Source organism: Lampetra fluviatilis, chromosome 6 (assembly GCF_964198595.1).
Source record: "Lampetra fluviatilis chromosome 6, kcLamFluv1.1, whole genome shotgun sequence".
NCBI lineage: Eukaryota > Metazoa > Chordata > Hyperoartia > Petromyzontiformes > Petromyzontidae > Lampetra > Lampetra fluviatilis.
The window spans coordinates 5,649,775-5,665,586 of record NC_136280.1 but is presented as its reverse complement, the minus strand read 5'-3'; the positions used below and the strand labels follow the sequence as shown (position 1 = coordinate 5,665,586).

The following is a 15,812-nucleotide window of genomic DNA, read 5'->3' as shown; positions in this document are numbered from 1 at the left end:
ACACTCATTCATTGGCGTTTAAGACCACAGGGTTAATGTTAGCAAGGAAATGGATTTTATTTTCTTGAGATCTGGGAATAGTTTTTACATGTAATGCGTTCTGGACGAATTATTTCTTTCATCGATGCAATGGCTACATTATTAAGTTGTCCGACCGAATTTATGCCTGAAGCCCCCGCTGGCAAGCACAGAGATGAGGGATGGTTGTGTGTCTTTAAGTCCTTGAAGGGCACTTTGATTCAATGGCCAATCCCGACCTGGTCGGCAGTGCTGTACATTGCTCTTTTCTCACATCTGTCAGTTGGAGAAATACTGTGGTGTACGCAGATGATGTATTAAAGCTTCAATTGGTGCTCGGAGAGGGGGGAGGGGGGTGGGTACTGATGCTGAAAAGTCAAAATGACAGTCATTCAGCAAGGCATTCCCCCCCCCCCCCACAAAATCCTCTGGCGCTCAGCCATTTGGTTATTTGTCAAAGTGCTGTAAAATATTCCCCCCACCCCACCGTGTTCTGATTTATTTTTACTATATTTATAGTTTTTTTGGATGGACGCTGCTTATACAGGAACATACAATAACCATGTCTTTTTTCCCCTGTTTGTGGGCAAGTAGGGCATTTACAACGGATGTCCTTGAGCAGCCCTCTAAATAATTATCTAAATTATTCTCAAAATGCGGTCTCCGCCGATGGTACGGTGGCGGTTAAGTCGCCCTGCGTGTACAATACGACCTTTGCCCTGACGCGGAGCAATAGGGTATCGATTAAGGCTCTCCCTCCGAACGTTCGATCCCCCTCCTCCTCCTCCTTCCTATCCTACCCCGGTTCGGAAGCGCTAATGGTCGTCGGCGCTTCGAGCTCGCAACGTCACGGGAGAGAGGGGGGCTAAGGCAGCGGTGCTTTTTAAGCGGACGGCGGTGGGGGGGGGAATTGCTGACAATGCTCGCCCGCCCGTCAGCCCACGCCCTCCACCACCACCACCAACCATCACCGCCGCTGCTGTGTTCTCACTGCCGGAGCGATGCTACCCCCAGTGCGTGTCGTCCGATCGCCGCTCGATCCCCCCGTAGCTGGCTTTCAAATATAGGCGTCTTAGTCTCTCTGCGCGGACTGTGACCGAGTGAGTATCCGCCGCCCCCCCCCCCTCCTCGAAGGCTGCGGTAATTTTATAGCTTGGGCTGGGATTTGCGTGCCAGTGCTCTCTCAATTACTTTCGTTTGCATGCCTGCCTTTGTGAGATGCGTAAGCGGCCGGAGTAGTAAGTGGCAGTTTCGCGAGGGTATTCATTAGTTATTTGATGCACAGTTTCATTTAGGTAAAAAAAAAATGTGTGCGTGTATTGTTTGAGCACTTATTTATGGAGCCGTTAGAAATAATCGTCTATTCTTAGTTGTTCCATGTAATGTTGCGTTAACCTTGTTAATAATTAATGTGATCTGTGTCCGACATGCAAATTATTACGTACAGTATTGGCGTGTCTCGGTGAATTATTCGGCAGTCAAAACCCTCTGCGTGGAATTGTGGCATTTGCTAAATGAGTGTCAGAATTGTCACTTGCCAATACGGTACTGTACGTTGGCTTTGACTGTTGCCGTACGTACGTGTGTGTGTGCGCGCGAATACATCGAAAACCGAATTCAGGTCGCAAAACCACCGAGCGCTTTTAATTCCTGTTGTTAATCCTGCAAGCTCTTTTTGTCGATCATTATCTGGGTTTAACGTGCAAGCTCGAATGGGTAAAAGTCTCGTTTGGCCATTGTGGTGAAGCCGTGCGACTTTCATTATGTTTCGCTCCGTGTGTCGGTTTTGTATCCGTAGTTTGTAATTGGTTACAGTACAGGAACACGACACTTTGTGAAGTTGTATCACGTGCATCATCGTAATCGAGATTATTTTCATGTTTTGGTTTTGCATGGTTATTTTGAATCGCTACGTTGGGGTCACAATAACATTTTCATCTAACAAAGATTGAATATATATCCACTCGGAAAATAATCACGTAACCACATATTGCGAGACACTACACACGCGTTTTGGTGACTTCGCGTGAAAAAAAACTTACGTTTGGACAGCAACTGCAAAGCATGTGAGTTGAAACCGCATCATGCTTTTAATTACTTACCAGATATTGTCGACAACTGTTTTTCCCGTGTATACGACGTTTTATATTTTCTCATTCCATTCATATTTATCCAAGCAGCTTCTGGTTGCTAGAATCTTTAATCACCATGGTCAGTCTATGAGAGCATCTGCATGATTCCCACTGAACAGTGGCTGGGCATAACATTTTCTGAGCTCATGCATGTGAGACAGTGGCATTTATACTGGTAGGAACGAAGTGAACCAGCCTACAATAGATTATATCGTCTGTCTGTCCGTCCGTCCGATGTCCGATTAGGTGTAGCAACATCGCCCCCTACTGCAAACACTTGGCAGGACCCTACAAAAACCTTTAGACTCAGTGAGGCTTTCCTGGCTAAACAAGTGTAACATTCCCTTATAATTCCCTGAGATAATTTTTAATTAAAACATTTAAATTAAAAATTAACTCACAGCGGCCTAAAGCCTACAGCTAGGCCTAAAGCCTAGAACTAGGCCTCAAACTCTCCCTTCGTATCGTACCCCCGCCATTTCATTTTATTATAGCCATTCATTTGTTCGTTCCTACCAGCCCACCCCGCGGGGACCTGTTAAACGCTGAAGTACATTTATGTCTGACATCCTTTTAAGAAATGAACCCAGTAGATCCCTCAGGTCCTCCGGCACTGGTCTCTTTGTTGTGCCCAGGGCCAGGACGAAAACTTACGGGGAGGCAGTCTTTCGTTTCTACGGCCCTCGCCTTTGGAATGGCCCGCCGGAGGATCTCAGGGCATTAGAATCGGTGAATGTTTTTAAGCGACAACTTAAAACTTACCTTTTAGATTGGCTTTTAATTAGGATTCCCTGATTGTATGCCTATTATGCTTTTTTTAAATTATACTTTTAGATAATTATAATTTTACATCTTTTTATGTATTAATCTTATTGTCGTTTCAATTGTGTCGGTCGCTTTTCATTTGTCTTGTGAAGCACTTTGAATTGCATTTATGCAGGAATTGTGCTTTATCAGTAAATATTTATTTGATTTCATACATGTATGTTTGAACTTCTTTCGCACCGTACGTAGCCAATCATGGTATGATTGGAGGCGCTGATGACTGTGATGGAACGATGATGGATGAATATAACGAGGGTCATCGTTACCGCCTTCATCCGTCATCGCTGCCATCACCATTGTTGCCATCGTCGGTGGTCGATGATGATGATGTTGACGATGATGATAAGGATTACAATGATCGTTCACGGTCTCTACCACGAAGACTCCTAGCCGAGGAGATTGGGAACGGTGCAGGAGATGCACGGTGTCCTATACTGACTCGAAGGTGTGCAGTACGAGAAGATCTTTCAGGTGAAGTAGTACCAATACGGTATTTCAACATTTTCAGGATAATTAAGACTATGGTGAAGATGATTCATGAATATGATGAAGACGACGGTGACGTTGATGAAGACCATTATGTACGAAGATGAAGGGACGATTGACGGTGTTGACGATGGATGAAGACACGGGTGATGGTTGATAAAGATTACGCATGAAAGCCGACGGGTGATGATGAGAATGGATGAAGATGGAGACCATGAAGATTTAAAGACGAAGATGATGGCGGATGATGTTTGACGATGCTGAGGATGGCATTGCCTTACCTGCCTTCTCCAGTTATTGCTGCTATTGCTGTAGCCCAAGAGGTACAGCATCCCGCACGACATGGTGATACAAGCTTCCTGCTATTTTCCAACTCTCATAGATAACATGCATGCCACACTACCTGGTAATACATGCATGCCGTTATTCCCAACTATCGTAGATGATGACATGCATGGTACGCTGTACCATCCAACCATTCCGTTCTATTATCCATGATAGTCACAGTGAATAGTGGCTGAAAAGAGTAGTTCCATCACATGTAATTATCAGTCTGTACTTAATTTATGTCGGAAAAAGTTTGGAACGCTGTTTCTGTATTTATTTAACTCCATTTTGTCTCATCTTGCCCTTATTTTTATATATACATGTAAAAAAAAACCTGTTCAATAGGATTATAGGAATATAGAGTTCAATAATATCGGATTTTTATGGATAGATATACCTGGTACACTCGTGGTAGTGCCTTCCACCGATAATGGCAACTCCCAAGGCGGCCTAGCATCGTTCCGGAAAATATTGCGTGCGGAATTAAGCCCTGCTCACAGTTAACCAGGGTGCAGCATCTGCCCTGTTTCCATTTCGAATCTGTCTCCATCCTCCTTCTCACTCGTACACCAGGAAACACGGTTTTCTCTCGTCCCATTTGTTGTTAGCCGGGATCTCCTACAAAAATGACCTTCGCCGGGAGGAATTTGAGATATGCGATGAACGACTGTCACATAGCCCCAGGGCAAATTTTCTGGCAGATATAACAGTCCGTTCATGCTACGTCACGAGGTGAAGGCTTTTTTTTTGGGTAAGAGGAATTGGCTTGGCAAAATATAATCAGCCCTTCCTGCTGACGTGTGATCATATTTCATTAACTCTAAACTGATGGGTTTACTGTTCATTACTGTGGTGTTTAGCAAAGCGGCAGCAGCAGCAGAGCGACACGCAATCTCTTCACGGTTGGCCCGTCGTGACATCGGCTCGTTTTCAAGTGTGTTGATGTGTTTTGACCGTTGTACTTGCAAGATGTTAAGATGCGATGGAAAATAATTTAGAACAGTCTCGTCATTTTCATTTCAAATATAAGGAGGCTCCTCCTTGTATGCGCGTGATCCGTCTGTAGAAATTGCTATCCAATTCCAAATTGGATGAATTTTTACTCATTTTCACCATCTAGCTTGCATAAAAATATTTTAATTACAATTATTTCGTGATCTTTTATCGTATTATTTTCCTGTCTCCTCGTTTAGGCAGTTTGTTTACCTCATTGGCAGAAATGTAAACATGAGCATATATTTTTAATGACTAACTAAGCCAGTCTTCTTTGCTAATTTTCGCTGAGAAGACAACAATCCGTGTGAGGGCCGCCACACATTTGAAACCATTGGGGTTTGACAGCAGCACGATGATGATGGGCGTTTTCGCTTTTTGTGTTTTGTCGGGGGCCGCACATAAAGGCCATCAGGGCCCACCAGTGGCACGGAGGCCTCGCAATCAAGAACACTGAACTAAAGCATGCGGTATGCACCTGATTCAATCTGATTTCAGCAGCTAAGCCAGTTTGCGCCTGGACAGTGCTTAGATTGGTTGTCCACCACGCACAGAGGGGCTGCTGTAGGCTGCTGCGGCTGTATGTGGTGGACAGCAAAGGGCAAGCACAGTGATATCCATTGTTGTACTGTACTTCTGACACAAGATATGTAGGTCTGTGTCAGCCGGATCGCAGCCTGTTTAGCTGCTTCTGCATAAAAAAAGATACTATACGTTTTTATAATATCATAATTAACCAAAGGACAACATCAACTTAACTCCAAGATTTTGACATAGTGATCTCACATATCTATGCTCCCTGCCTTCACCAACCCACACTGACTAGTGTAGTTAAGTAGGCTAAACTTAGCCCCAAAACCCACACGGCTTAGGGAGGCCCGCATCCAGCAGCGAATTGATAAATGGGCTCTACCATGTACTTTAAGGACTTTGCACATGCAATTGCAGCGCATTTTAATGTGCGGTAACTGAGCCGAGTTGATCAGAATATTTATACTGGAGGGATCCAATTAGCTATATAGTTCTCTCTCACAGATGTCCAGGAGAAGCAGGTCAGAATGTTACAAAAATAAACAACATAAAAACACGATAGAAGTGCAAAGTATATGAAAGGTAAGAAAATCACTGAAAAAAAAGTATTTTTGAAAGTATTTCTTATCTTACGAGGTCAAGCCGACTGAGCTATTTAGCTTATTTTCAGAAGCGGCCTGGTCACAAATGATAGCTCAACAAAAGTGGCTTATCATTTGGAAATGTATCGCAGAAAAATAATCTAAACACATGATACCCTTGAAAAGGCCTTGATCCAGCAGTGGATTGGTCATGGCTGGCTGATATTGATGACACTGATATGATAAATTAACTCTTCTGTAGGGAAAGGAAACACAATATGCGAGCAGTGGTTATCTGGACATCTGCGAGATTAACTGGGCATCTGCGATGAAGAGCTTCATAGCTTGTTGGATTTCTCCAGGATAAATAAAGATGCTAAAAGTTTCGGATCCTTTTATCCTACTAATATTAAGTGCTAACCTTTACATTAATCTTTAGAATGTGTTTGGACAATCGTAGTCGTTATGCATCATTAAGTGTGTGTACTGCGCTTGGAGGCAATTTTTTTAATAGGCACTTAAATAAGATATGATGCAATGGCCTGTTTACGTTTTATTAGCCGTTCAGGAAATACAAAAATAAATACTCACGTTTCCAATTAACTATGAACGTTTATGAAATCACATGATTCAAATCTTAGACACCTTTTTAAGTCCTGGCAATACAGATTGTATGTATGATGAGTGTCAAAGATGGTTCATTTTTATGTTTTCATTAAAGGAAGATGCAGCCCATAAATACATCGTCATCTGCTCGGTGTGTGCGTCACCAAATCGGTACAATTTTATTTGGCACCTGGCATACGTTTTGGGTGCTTCTTACTTAACGGAGTATCTTATAACCCAGACAATACAGCAACTCTTGTAGATATTTATCTCGGCCGTGTGTTCTTGTTTAAACACGAATTTGAAGCTTTATTAATGAGAAACCAGACTTGTCAAGTCACATTCTGTGTGTGGTGAGTGATATCTGAACCAGCCCTTGGCCCTTTCCTAGTGTACAAGCACAATTAACAAAACACTCGCGACTAACTTGGTGAGATTTTGAAGCCCTCCGTACGTTGTATTACCATGTCTCTTTAGTGTGAATGAAGTGATGACACTGAACCTGACCTCAAATTTAAAGTTTTATTTTAACAAACCTCAATATTTGTGTCTGACAGTTTTGGACGCATCGTCCCAGCGTACGCCTGCAGGGTAATCGCTGCCGCGAAGGTTTTCACGGTTGTGCTGTGTGTTGTTCAGCACGATGTCCGACGTTTCACACCACATGCCGAGAGCTTCTTCAGTTGCTGAAGAAGAGTCGCCAGGCACGTGGAGTGGGACGTCGGGCATCATGCCGTGAACAACACCCAGTCCAACTGGGAAGCCCATTGGAGAGAAGTTCATTGCCGCTTGGAATTTTGGGGCTTGTCTTCCTTTAAGACAACACCTGTGAGTCGCGTAGAGGGTCAAGGCCTTAGTTTTCTACAGTGGTTCGTGCCCTGCACTATAAATCCGGTGACCTGAGTTCAATTCCCGGCCACAACTCGCAACGGTAGCGAGTGATGTCTGAACCGGCCCTTCTCCTTTCCTCTTCACCAACCTGTGCTGACAAGTGTGGTGAAGTGTGGTGAAGTATGGTTTAAACAACCGCAGCATCTTATGTGGCATGGGTGAGGCCCTTATCAAGCAGTGGATTGACAAAGGGCTGTATGTTCCCGGTATTTAGGGCGCCATGGTGGCGAGATGTTGACTACCTCGCCTGGTGTACAAGAAGTGGTGGGTTTGTTCCAGAACCTGATGCTTGGTGTATATTTGGAGTTTGCATGGTCTTCCCGTGGTCGTGTGGATTTTTCTCCGTGCCCTCTGGTTTTTCCCTCCACATTTAGAATCGACGTGCGTTTAGAGTATTTGTTTCTGCTCCAAATTTCCATGCGATAAGCCGCTTCGTTGAGCTCTCATTTGTGGCACAGGTCGCTTCTGAAGTGCGCCTTACCTGATAAAATAAAGACAAATGTTTGGTTTGTCGTTTATTTGGGTGTGTACATTGAAAACATGATGCACGTCGAGATGACTGCGGTGCATTATTGCCTTGCGTTATGAATAAAACAAGGATTATTACGACTGTAACCACTTAATTGTATTTCCCTTTTAGAAATGCGAAAGGGGGAAAGCTACCTGTAAAGGGTGACCTGAGAGGGAAAAAACAAATAGTAATTTTAAATGTATTTTTAAACAGTACTTCGAACTCATTGCAGTCATATTATACCGATGTCACTGAAAATATCACTGCACATTTTTTTCAGTGAACGATACGTCACGCTTGTAATTGTCTTCGCAACTTACACACGTAGCCATCAGAATCCTGATAAACGTTAAAGTTTGGTGGTTTCAGAATGATCAGACTGTGCGTGTGTATACACACACTGCGTGTATATTTTGTCATCTTCCCTGATGTCAGTTGGCATGACCCAACTGTATGAACCCCCCCCTCCTTCTCCTCCAAGCACTTAGTATGCTCCTCCGGGCCAATTCCCAGGACGCTTACGTCAATGGTTCCGACTGTTTGCTGGGCTTTTTTTTATTTGGTATCCTGCCAACAAGGGGAAATATTTCAGCCGGACGCATTGAGCAAGAATCGTCCCTCTTGCCATGCGATAAAAGGACGATAGTTTAAAAGCACCGCGCTTGCGGTCAGCAAGTATACAATGACGAGCTGCGTTGAACCGTTTAATTCCTACAAAGGGTTTCCTTTTTATCAAGGAGATAATGTGTACGATACGCCACATAATTGGGCTATTACTACATTATCAGTGTTTGTGTTGCCTCGCCCACCCCCGTGCTTTAACTATACCCAGGACACATGAATTACAGTACACCACTGGGTCTGACACATTGCTGTTTTATTTAAACGTCACGGAAAATTTGACATCTAACCGAGTAATTCAGAATCTTCATTTAGACTGGAGGAATCCGATGAGCTATGAAGCTCTTTTTCACATGTCCAGATGAAACGCAGCCGAAAGGATGTCCACTGAGCATGCGGATTGGTGAGGTGGGTTCTTGTGTTGATGCCGGTCAGATCATTCCATTGCAGGATCGCGATAGGTGGCAGCGATTTGGTGGAGGCCTTCATCGATTCATCCAGCAGTGGATTGACCATGGCTCATGATATTGATGATGAACGATTTAGTGTGAGATCTGCTGCAGCGGAACATTGTGACTTTTGGGAGTTTTGGATAACAATTCATCCAAGCTCAACAATCTGATTCAAGAATGTATGTCCTATGAGCCGTTGCATGAAATGTCACCTATTATACAACGTTCCCTTTCAAGCGACTGTTATTAATGACGAATGTGTTGAGTTTTACGTTAATTATATTTTTCTGGAAATGTTTCACCATCTCGAATGTATTACGGTATTTCCAGTTTTCATCTTTTACTGCAGTTTGTCTGCTCCATTGATCTAAATTTAACACGAGTATATAATTTTCATGCCCATGATTAAAGCGCCCGCAATGCGCCTGATCTCATGAGATCTCGTGAGCCCAAGCAATGTTGAGCCTCGATGGTGTTTGGATGGGTGACCGTCACGCACATACAGGTTGTGTCACCAGGCCCGTGGTGGGCAGCGGAGGAGAGCGGTGCAGCAATATCCATCCTCGTGCTTAGACTTCAATGCTCCCATACCTACGCTGCCTACCTTCACCAACCCGCACTGACCAGCGTGGTTAGCTACGGTCAAATAACCGCCCCCCACGCCGAACCCACACAGCACAGGGAGGACCACTTCCAGCAGACACAAGGCTGTTGTACAAAAACACATTTATAGATGTATGTTGAACTTCTTTCGCATCGTACGTAGCCAGCCGTGCTAATCAAAGTCATAGGATTGCAGTGCGTGTAACTGTAAATATAATTTGCAAATGCTGTAAGTAACTTTACAAGCACGATTCAATTGGCGATTTGTGAACTTAAGGAATGATTTTGTTATATGAAGCGATATATTGCAAGCTAATAATAAAGAATACATTCGATTTCTCTTTGGCCCTTTGGCCAGATTGATTATGCACGGACGTCCACGCTGTTGTGACCCCCTGACACATTGTAAGTGTCCACTTGCCCTTGTGGCGATGAACTATTTTTTTCCTCTCTCATTTTGAGCACTTTTTTTCCTCCCTTGTTTTGTGGGTGCCTTTCAAGTCAGGGGTGACATTGGCTGCCGCTTAATCGCTGTCTTAATTAGCGGCGGTGTTTAATTTGATGGCGACTGGCAATCGCAAAGTTATTTCCAAAGTTTTGTGAAATGATGCGCGCGGTATCCTCCGTGGGGTCTGACCTGTCTTCAAACGAAGAACTTCCCTTGGCTCGGTGATGTTCGGTAACCCGCTCGAAAACGAATGCTATGAGTGAGAAGAACGTGCCTTTTGCGATGGCAGGGCGCGGCATGTAATTTTCGATGAGACGCTTTGCCAAAGTTTTCCAATTACCGACTCATTCTGATTTGAGTGAGGCAAGCGAGGAAAGAGAGGGTAGCTCACGCTTGACTGCTGCGTTTTGATTAATGTAAACCGTCACGTGTCTCGACCAAAGAAAAAAACAAGACGGTTTTTAAGTTCCCGGACTTAGCAGTGGACAACTCACCGCTAAAGGGTCTGTTGTTGGCTCGTGCAGTCAGGTGACCATCGGTATCACCGCATTTATTCTGAACATCCCAATTGAAAATGTGCACCGTTGTCTCTGTAAGGTAGGAATTTTTTTTTGGTGAAATGGAATTTTAGCATAGTGCAGTGTAAGTAAATGTATTTCAGCTTTAACTGTGGTTTTCCTTGCTTTTGCCAGACTTGTAACAAAAACACACACCCACACGCCATATGAGTATTATAAAAAATGGAGTATATTTACATGGATGGAATTGTGCATATATTTCCTCGTGTACATGCCACTTTTAGCATTAACGGTTCGGGTTGAGCAGCAGCTCAAGGGTTCCTCTGTCCAGGCCAGCATCAAGCCACTTTGAGATTTGGTGCCGCGCCTACCAAGTCCCCGATCAAACAATGTGTCTGATTTGTGAAATGTGTGTGCACTGAATCGGGGTTATTATTACTATCAGAGCTGCTTTAAAACTGATCTGCTGTAAATATGAATTCCAAGAAACTCGGAGCGAAACAGCATTTTTTGAGAACAAATGGGACCTACTATAAATAGATAAAAAGTGATTTCTGTTTTTCACAGATGACTCAGACGATGAGAAGTCAGGCGCACAGGCTGACAAGACAGAACTGCAGACCACGCTCCGCTCGCTGTCCTCCAAACTCGAGGATCTGAGCACGTGCAACGACCTGATCGGCAAGCACGGAGCCGCCCTCCAGCGCTCGCTCAACGACCTGGAAACCCTCAAGCTGCCGCCCGAGGGCAGCGAGAAGCTCAAGGCCGTCAATGAGCGCGCCACCCTCTTCCGCATCACCTCCAATGCTATGATCAATGTGAGTGTGGTATAGCGGGCTGAGGGAGCACATTTTGTGCAACTCTTGCGTGGCCTTTCCGCTGTTTTTGTGCAGCAAAAAAATAATCTTCTTGTCCGCGAGGGGTTACGTTTTTGAAAGCGCTCGCGAATGCAGAATTCGCGAATGCGGAATAACCTTGTTCAACGGGGACGAATGGGGTTGTTTTCCTGGTATGATTAAACATAGTTGGTTGGGGGGGGTGGGAAATGATAAATGTTGAATAAAAATTACTACAATAAGTAAATAACAAATTATAAAGAAGAATTGTAGCTTTTTTTTTGCCTTTGATGAATTGACGAGGATGGAGGTGGTGGTGAGCAATTTAGGAGAGTGACTCAGGAGATGCAGGTGTTTGACAACAACGCACAGTTGTTATCATGAGGACTTGGCGCGCAGCCGACAGTTTCAAATGTTCAATTCTGCACGCATCTCCCCGGTGTCGGAGGTTTGGCACTACTACTACGTACGCTCGCGAATGCTGCAGTCCGGCGGCTCGCTAATAGGCAATTAGTATGCATTTAGTAACTCGCGAATATGCGAAACTCGCCAAATCCAGAACTCGCGCATATAGAGGGTTTACTGTGCCGTACAGCGCTCTGGACGTATTTTCGGTTCGTACCGCGTGCTGTTCGGCACGACGCCCAACGTTTGGCTCCACAGGTTGCTGAGGGCTTCTTTAGTTCTTCTTCCTCAGTTCCTGAAGAAACTCCCAGCGCGTGCAGCGAAACGTCACACGTAGTGCCGAATAACACGTGGGAACAACCCAAAAATGCATCGGAGACCCGTGTACATTTGCCCAACTTGTCTTTGAAAGTGGCCGGCATTTAATACCAGTATTGCGAAGGAGCGTACAAATGTGTGACAACTCATTACGCGCTTTCATGGAACACTCTGGGTAATAAAATTAGTAAATGAACCTATTCATATATGAATGGCATCATTAAATAAATAGTGGGCCCAAATGTCGATGATTGCCTCAAATGGCATGAGTGTACAATGAGCAAGGCCGAATGTTGAACTGTAGCGCTTAATATTATTAATACGTTGTCAACGGCAGGCATACATTTTTAATTTGATAACTTGTGTCCCAGTATTTTCTGAAAATGTCATGGTTGTATCCAAGGTACAGGACCATCCAGTGAATGCTTCTGTCCACAGTTAGCTGTGTTTATCTCCCATGTATTGAGATGAGTTTCACACATGCAGTGCAGTATCCTGGCCACTTATCAATGAAACTGGTGTTGACTATGTAGCCCTATAAATATTCAAAAGTATATATTCTGCGCGGAGATGGGATTGGCCGCTCAGCGGTTAGCACAGAGCTCTTTGAACCCGATGACCTGAATTTGATTCCTGGGCATGGCTAACATCACTGGTGTGGGATATTTGAACTTATCCCAGGCCGGTGACTAGGGTAGGCCTTTAAGCAAGCAATCTCTGGACCAAAGTTTCGACCTTCAGGATTGCATCGGCAGCAACTCGGGCTTGTAAAACAAAAGCTGGCGTGTCACCAGATGTAATTGGCAAGAGCAACTAAACAATAGGGGGGTGGCCTCGGTTTTACGAATTTTTTTTATGAGTTTGTATACTTTACTGACATTATCAAACTGGCGAGTGTTGTTGTTCTGCTTCTCAGTTGAACGGCCTGACAAAACGAGCTTCCCCAGGCACATTCAACGCACCCACCAACCCAAGTGCATCCGTTAACACTGCCCGCTTTGGACAGTGGGCCGTTTGTAGAGAGGACAGTGAGATTGCATCTCTTTGTAACACTTTTTGGCTTTCGTTCCGATTTTCTTTGTCAGCTTCCATTCATTTTGATGCACACTTAATAGCTGGCAAAAAGGTTCACAATTAAAAACGTGCTTTCTGCGGGCACGTTGGAATGCCGCTTGAGCTTTCCAAATGCACTCTTTCCTGCTCTCGTTCGTTCGTTTATGTCACCAGATTTGGGAAGAGTAGGCCAAAATCCTGTCCGGAGGGGCCCCTCTAAACAAGTAAAGCAGCGCTGCACAGCTGCCTTTTACTCGAAGTGTGTCTCTGGTGGCTGTGTTTTGTCTAACTCAGCTCGTCAGATTCCTCCAGTAAAATTAAAGATTCTGTTAGTGCAGCGGACACCAAGATGGCAAATCGCAAATGTTTCTCGGTGTACTGTAGTTCTTTGGCTTGTAATTGCACCAAGTAATGTTTTGGAGGAAAACATTTATGTTGAACATTAGTTTTAATGTGGCATGATTTCAATCCTTTAGCAACAAAATTTTGGGTCAACTAAAGAAGAAAAGAATAAAGACATGTTGTGAGTGTTACAGGATTTGCTCGGCAATTTTAAAAATTAATCATGTTTATTAGTTTTAATTACACACCCACAGTGACATTTTGTGACGTTAGCACGCGGATCTAATAAATTGATAAACCATGAGTTGACATTCTTGTGGTTGTTAAATTTGACAAGTGTACACCTTGTAATAAATTGCCATTGTATTTAAAGCAGATTATTTTGTTACAGTTTCATAAAATTCACTGCTTGATGATTCCAAATTTCACGACGTCAAGTTAAAGGTGCAACCCTGAAATTGCTCCTTCATGCCATTGCTCACGGAAGGGCCTCCACTAGAGGGAGCTCTAAGAGAGGCCTCGCTGAATATTTGGCCTACTCTTCCACACTGGCCAGACTTTATTATGACGTGTATTTTTGTTTGTTTAATGTAGTTGGGGTGTAAATGTACTAATTATTAATCGTGGCATCAGCGCTGCATCAGCTGATAGTATGCTTATTATACCTTTTAATATTCTTTGGATCTTTCGGTAAAGCCACGTAGATAGAAAACATAATAATAACAATATCACGACGTTTCGATCGCAACACAAGCAATCGTCATCAGGTGAAAAAGAGGGGGAAAGTTGCTGAGGCAGGCTGTTTATAAAGGTTTAGAGATGGGCAGGGCAGCTAATGTTAATGTAGGAGAGGTCTCCGTTAGTAACGTCCTTCCAATGATTGCTCAGTTTGTACCCATCTTCTCGGTTGAAATTGTGTCTGTGTTTTAATATCTGGATGGCTTCATGAACGAATCTTTGCTGATAGCCAGTGGGTTTGCAGAGTACCTTCGTCTTGGCAAAATCAATTTCATGTGTGCCCACAGCATAAAAACAATGATCAGCCACGGCCGAGGTATTGGTCTTACCGTGTTTCAGATCTGCCTTATGTTCACGAACACGGTCTGAGACATGTCGCTTAGTTTCCCCAATGTAACTGCTGCCACAGACACAGCTTAGTTTGTAGGCACCGGGGTATTGCATATCAGGGATCACGTCCTTCACCGATGGGATCAAATCACAAATTTTATGTACTGTGTTGAATCGTACCTGGATCTTGTGTTTGCTCATGATTTTGGAAATATTTTTGGTGACCCCTGCGATGTATGGCAAGGTAATGGTTTGATTGTGACCTCAGATGGTGCTTTCCCAATGGTTGGGGTGATCGCTTTACGGATTGTGTAGTCTGAATATCCATTCTTCTTGAGGGTTTGGTGTACGTGCTCCAGTTCACTGGTGAGGTGGTGATGGTCGGTAATACAACGAGCTTTATGGTATAGAGTTTTGATGAGGGAATTCTTCTGGGATGGATGGTGGTGGGAGTCAGGTTTTACGTAGGCATCCGTATGGGTGGCTTTCCTGTAGACAGTGTCCCATTTGAGCCATCAGGTCTCTTTTGGATTAAAACATCCAAGAATGGTAACTTGCCATCCTTTTCCACCTCCATGGTGAATTTGATGGCTGGGTGTATGGAATTGATGTGGTTGAGGAATTGGTTCAGAGCTGGCCGGCCATGTGGCCAGATGACGAACGTGTCATCTACGTACCTCTTCCACAAGGAAGGACGTAGGGTGGATGCCTGGATGGCATCTGTCTCAAATTTCTCCATGAAAACATTGGCGACAACTGGAGATAAGGGAGAACCCATTGAAAGACCCAAAGAATATGAATTCCTGCAGTCAATATTTATACCTTTTAATATTGTGTTGTAGAGTGCCTCCCACCAAAAACAACAGATTGCTTGAGCAATTTTAGACAGTTATCTGAGGGCAGTTCGTGTGCAGATGCTAGATGGCCCATTGCATCACAGGACTGTGAGAGATGGCGATGACTTGAGGAGGCAGGGGATGAATCGTGGATGCCGACTGTGATGATGATGATGATGAAGATGATGAAGATGATGATAAGAAAGAAAAAATGCATGCCCATGCTCCCATTCTGCTATTGTATATACAAAAAAGCCCTTAGAACATTCCACATACCATTGAACATCAACACTAAGAACAACACAGATAGCACACTGTCTAATGGGGTGGTAATATGTCTCGGGGGAAGATCAAGTGGCACTGTTGAATAATACCCGGTGGTACGTGTTTGAAATCATATGTTGAGCATGG

General features: G+C 44.0%; 1 protein-coding gene across 1 annotated transcript in view; it reads left to right on the top strand.

Moving 5' to 3' along the window:
* The window catches only part of OSBP (oxysterol binding protein), a 73,716-nt gene that overhangs the window by 32,422 nt on the left and 25,482 nt on the right, over positions 1 to 15,812 (top strand). The window contains exon 3 of the mRNA XM_078857592.1: positions 11,111 to 11,361. Within this exon, the coding sequence (XP_078713718.1) occupies positions 11,111 to 11,361 (251 nt within the window). The remainder of the gene's footprint in view (positions 1 to 11,110; positions 11,362 to 15,812) is intronic.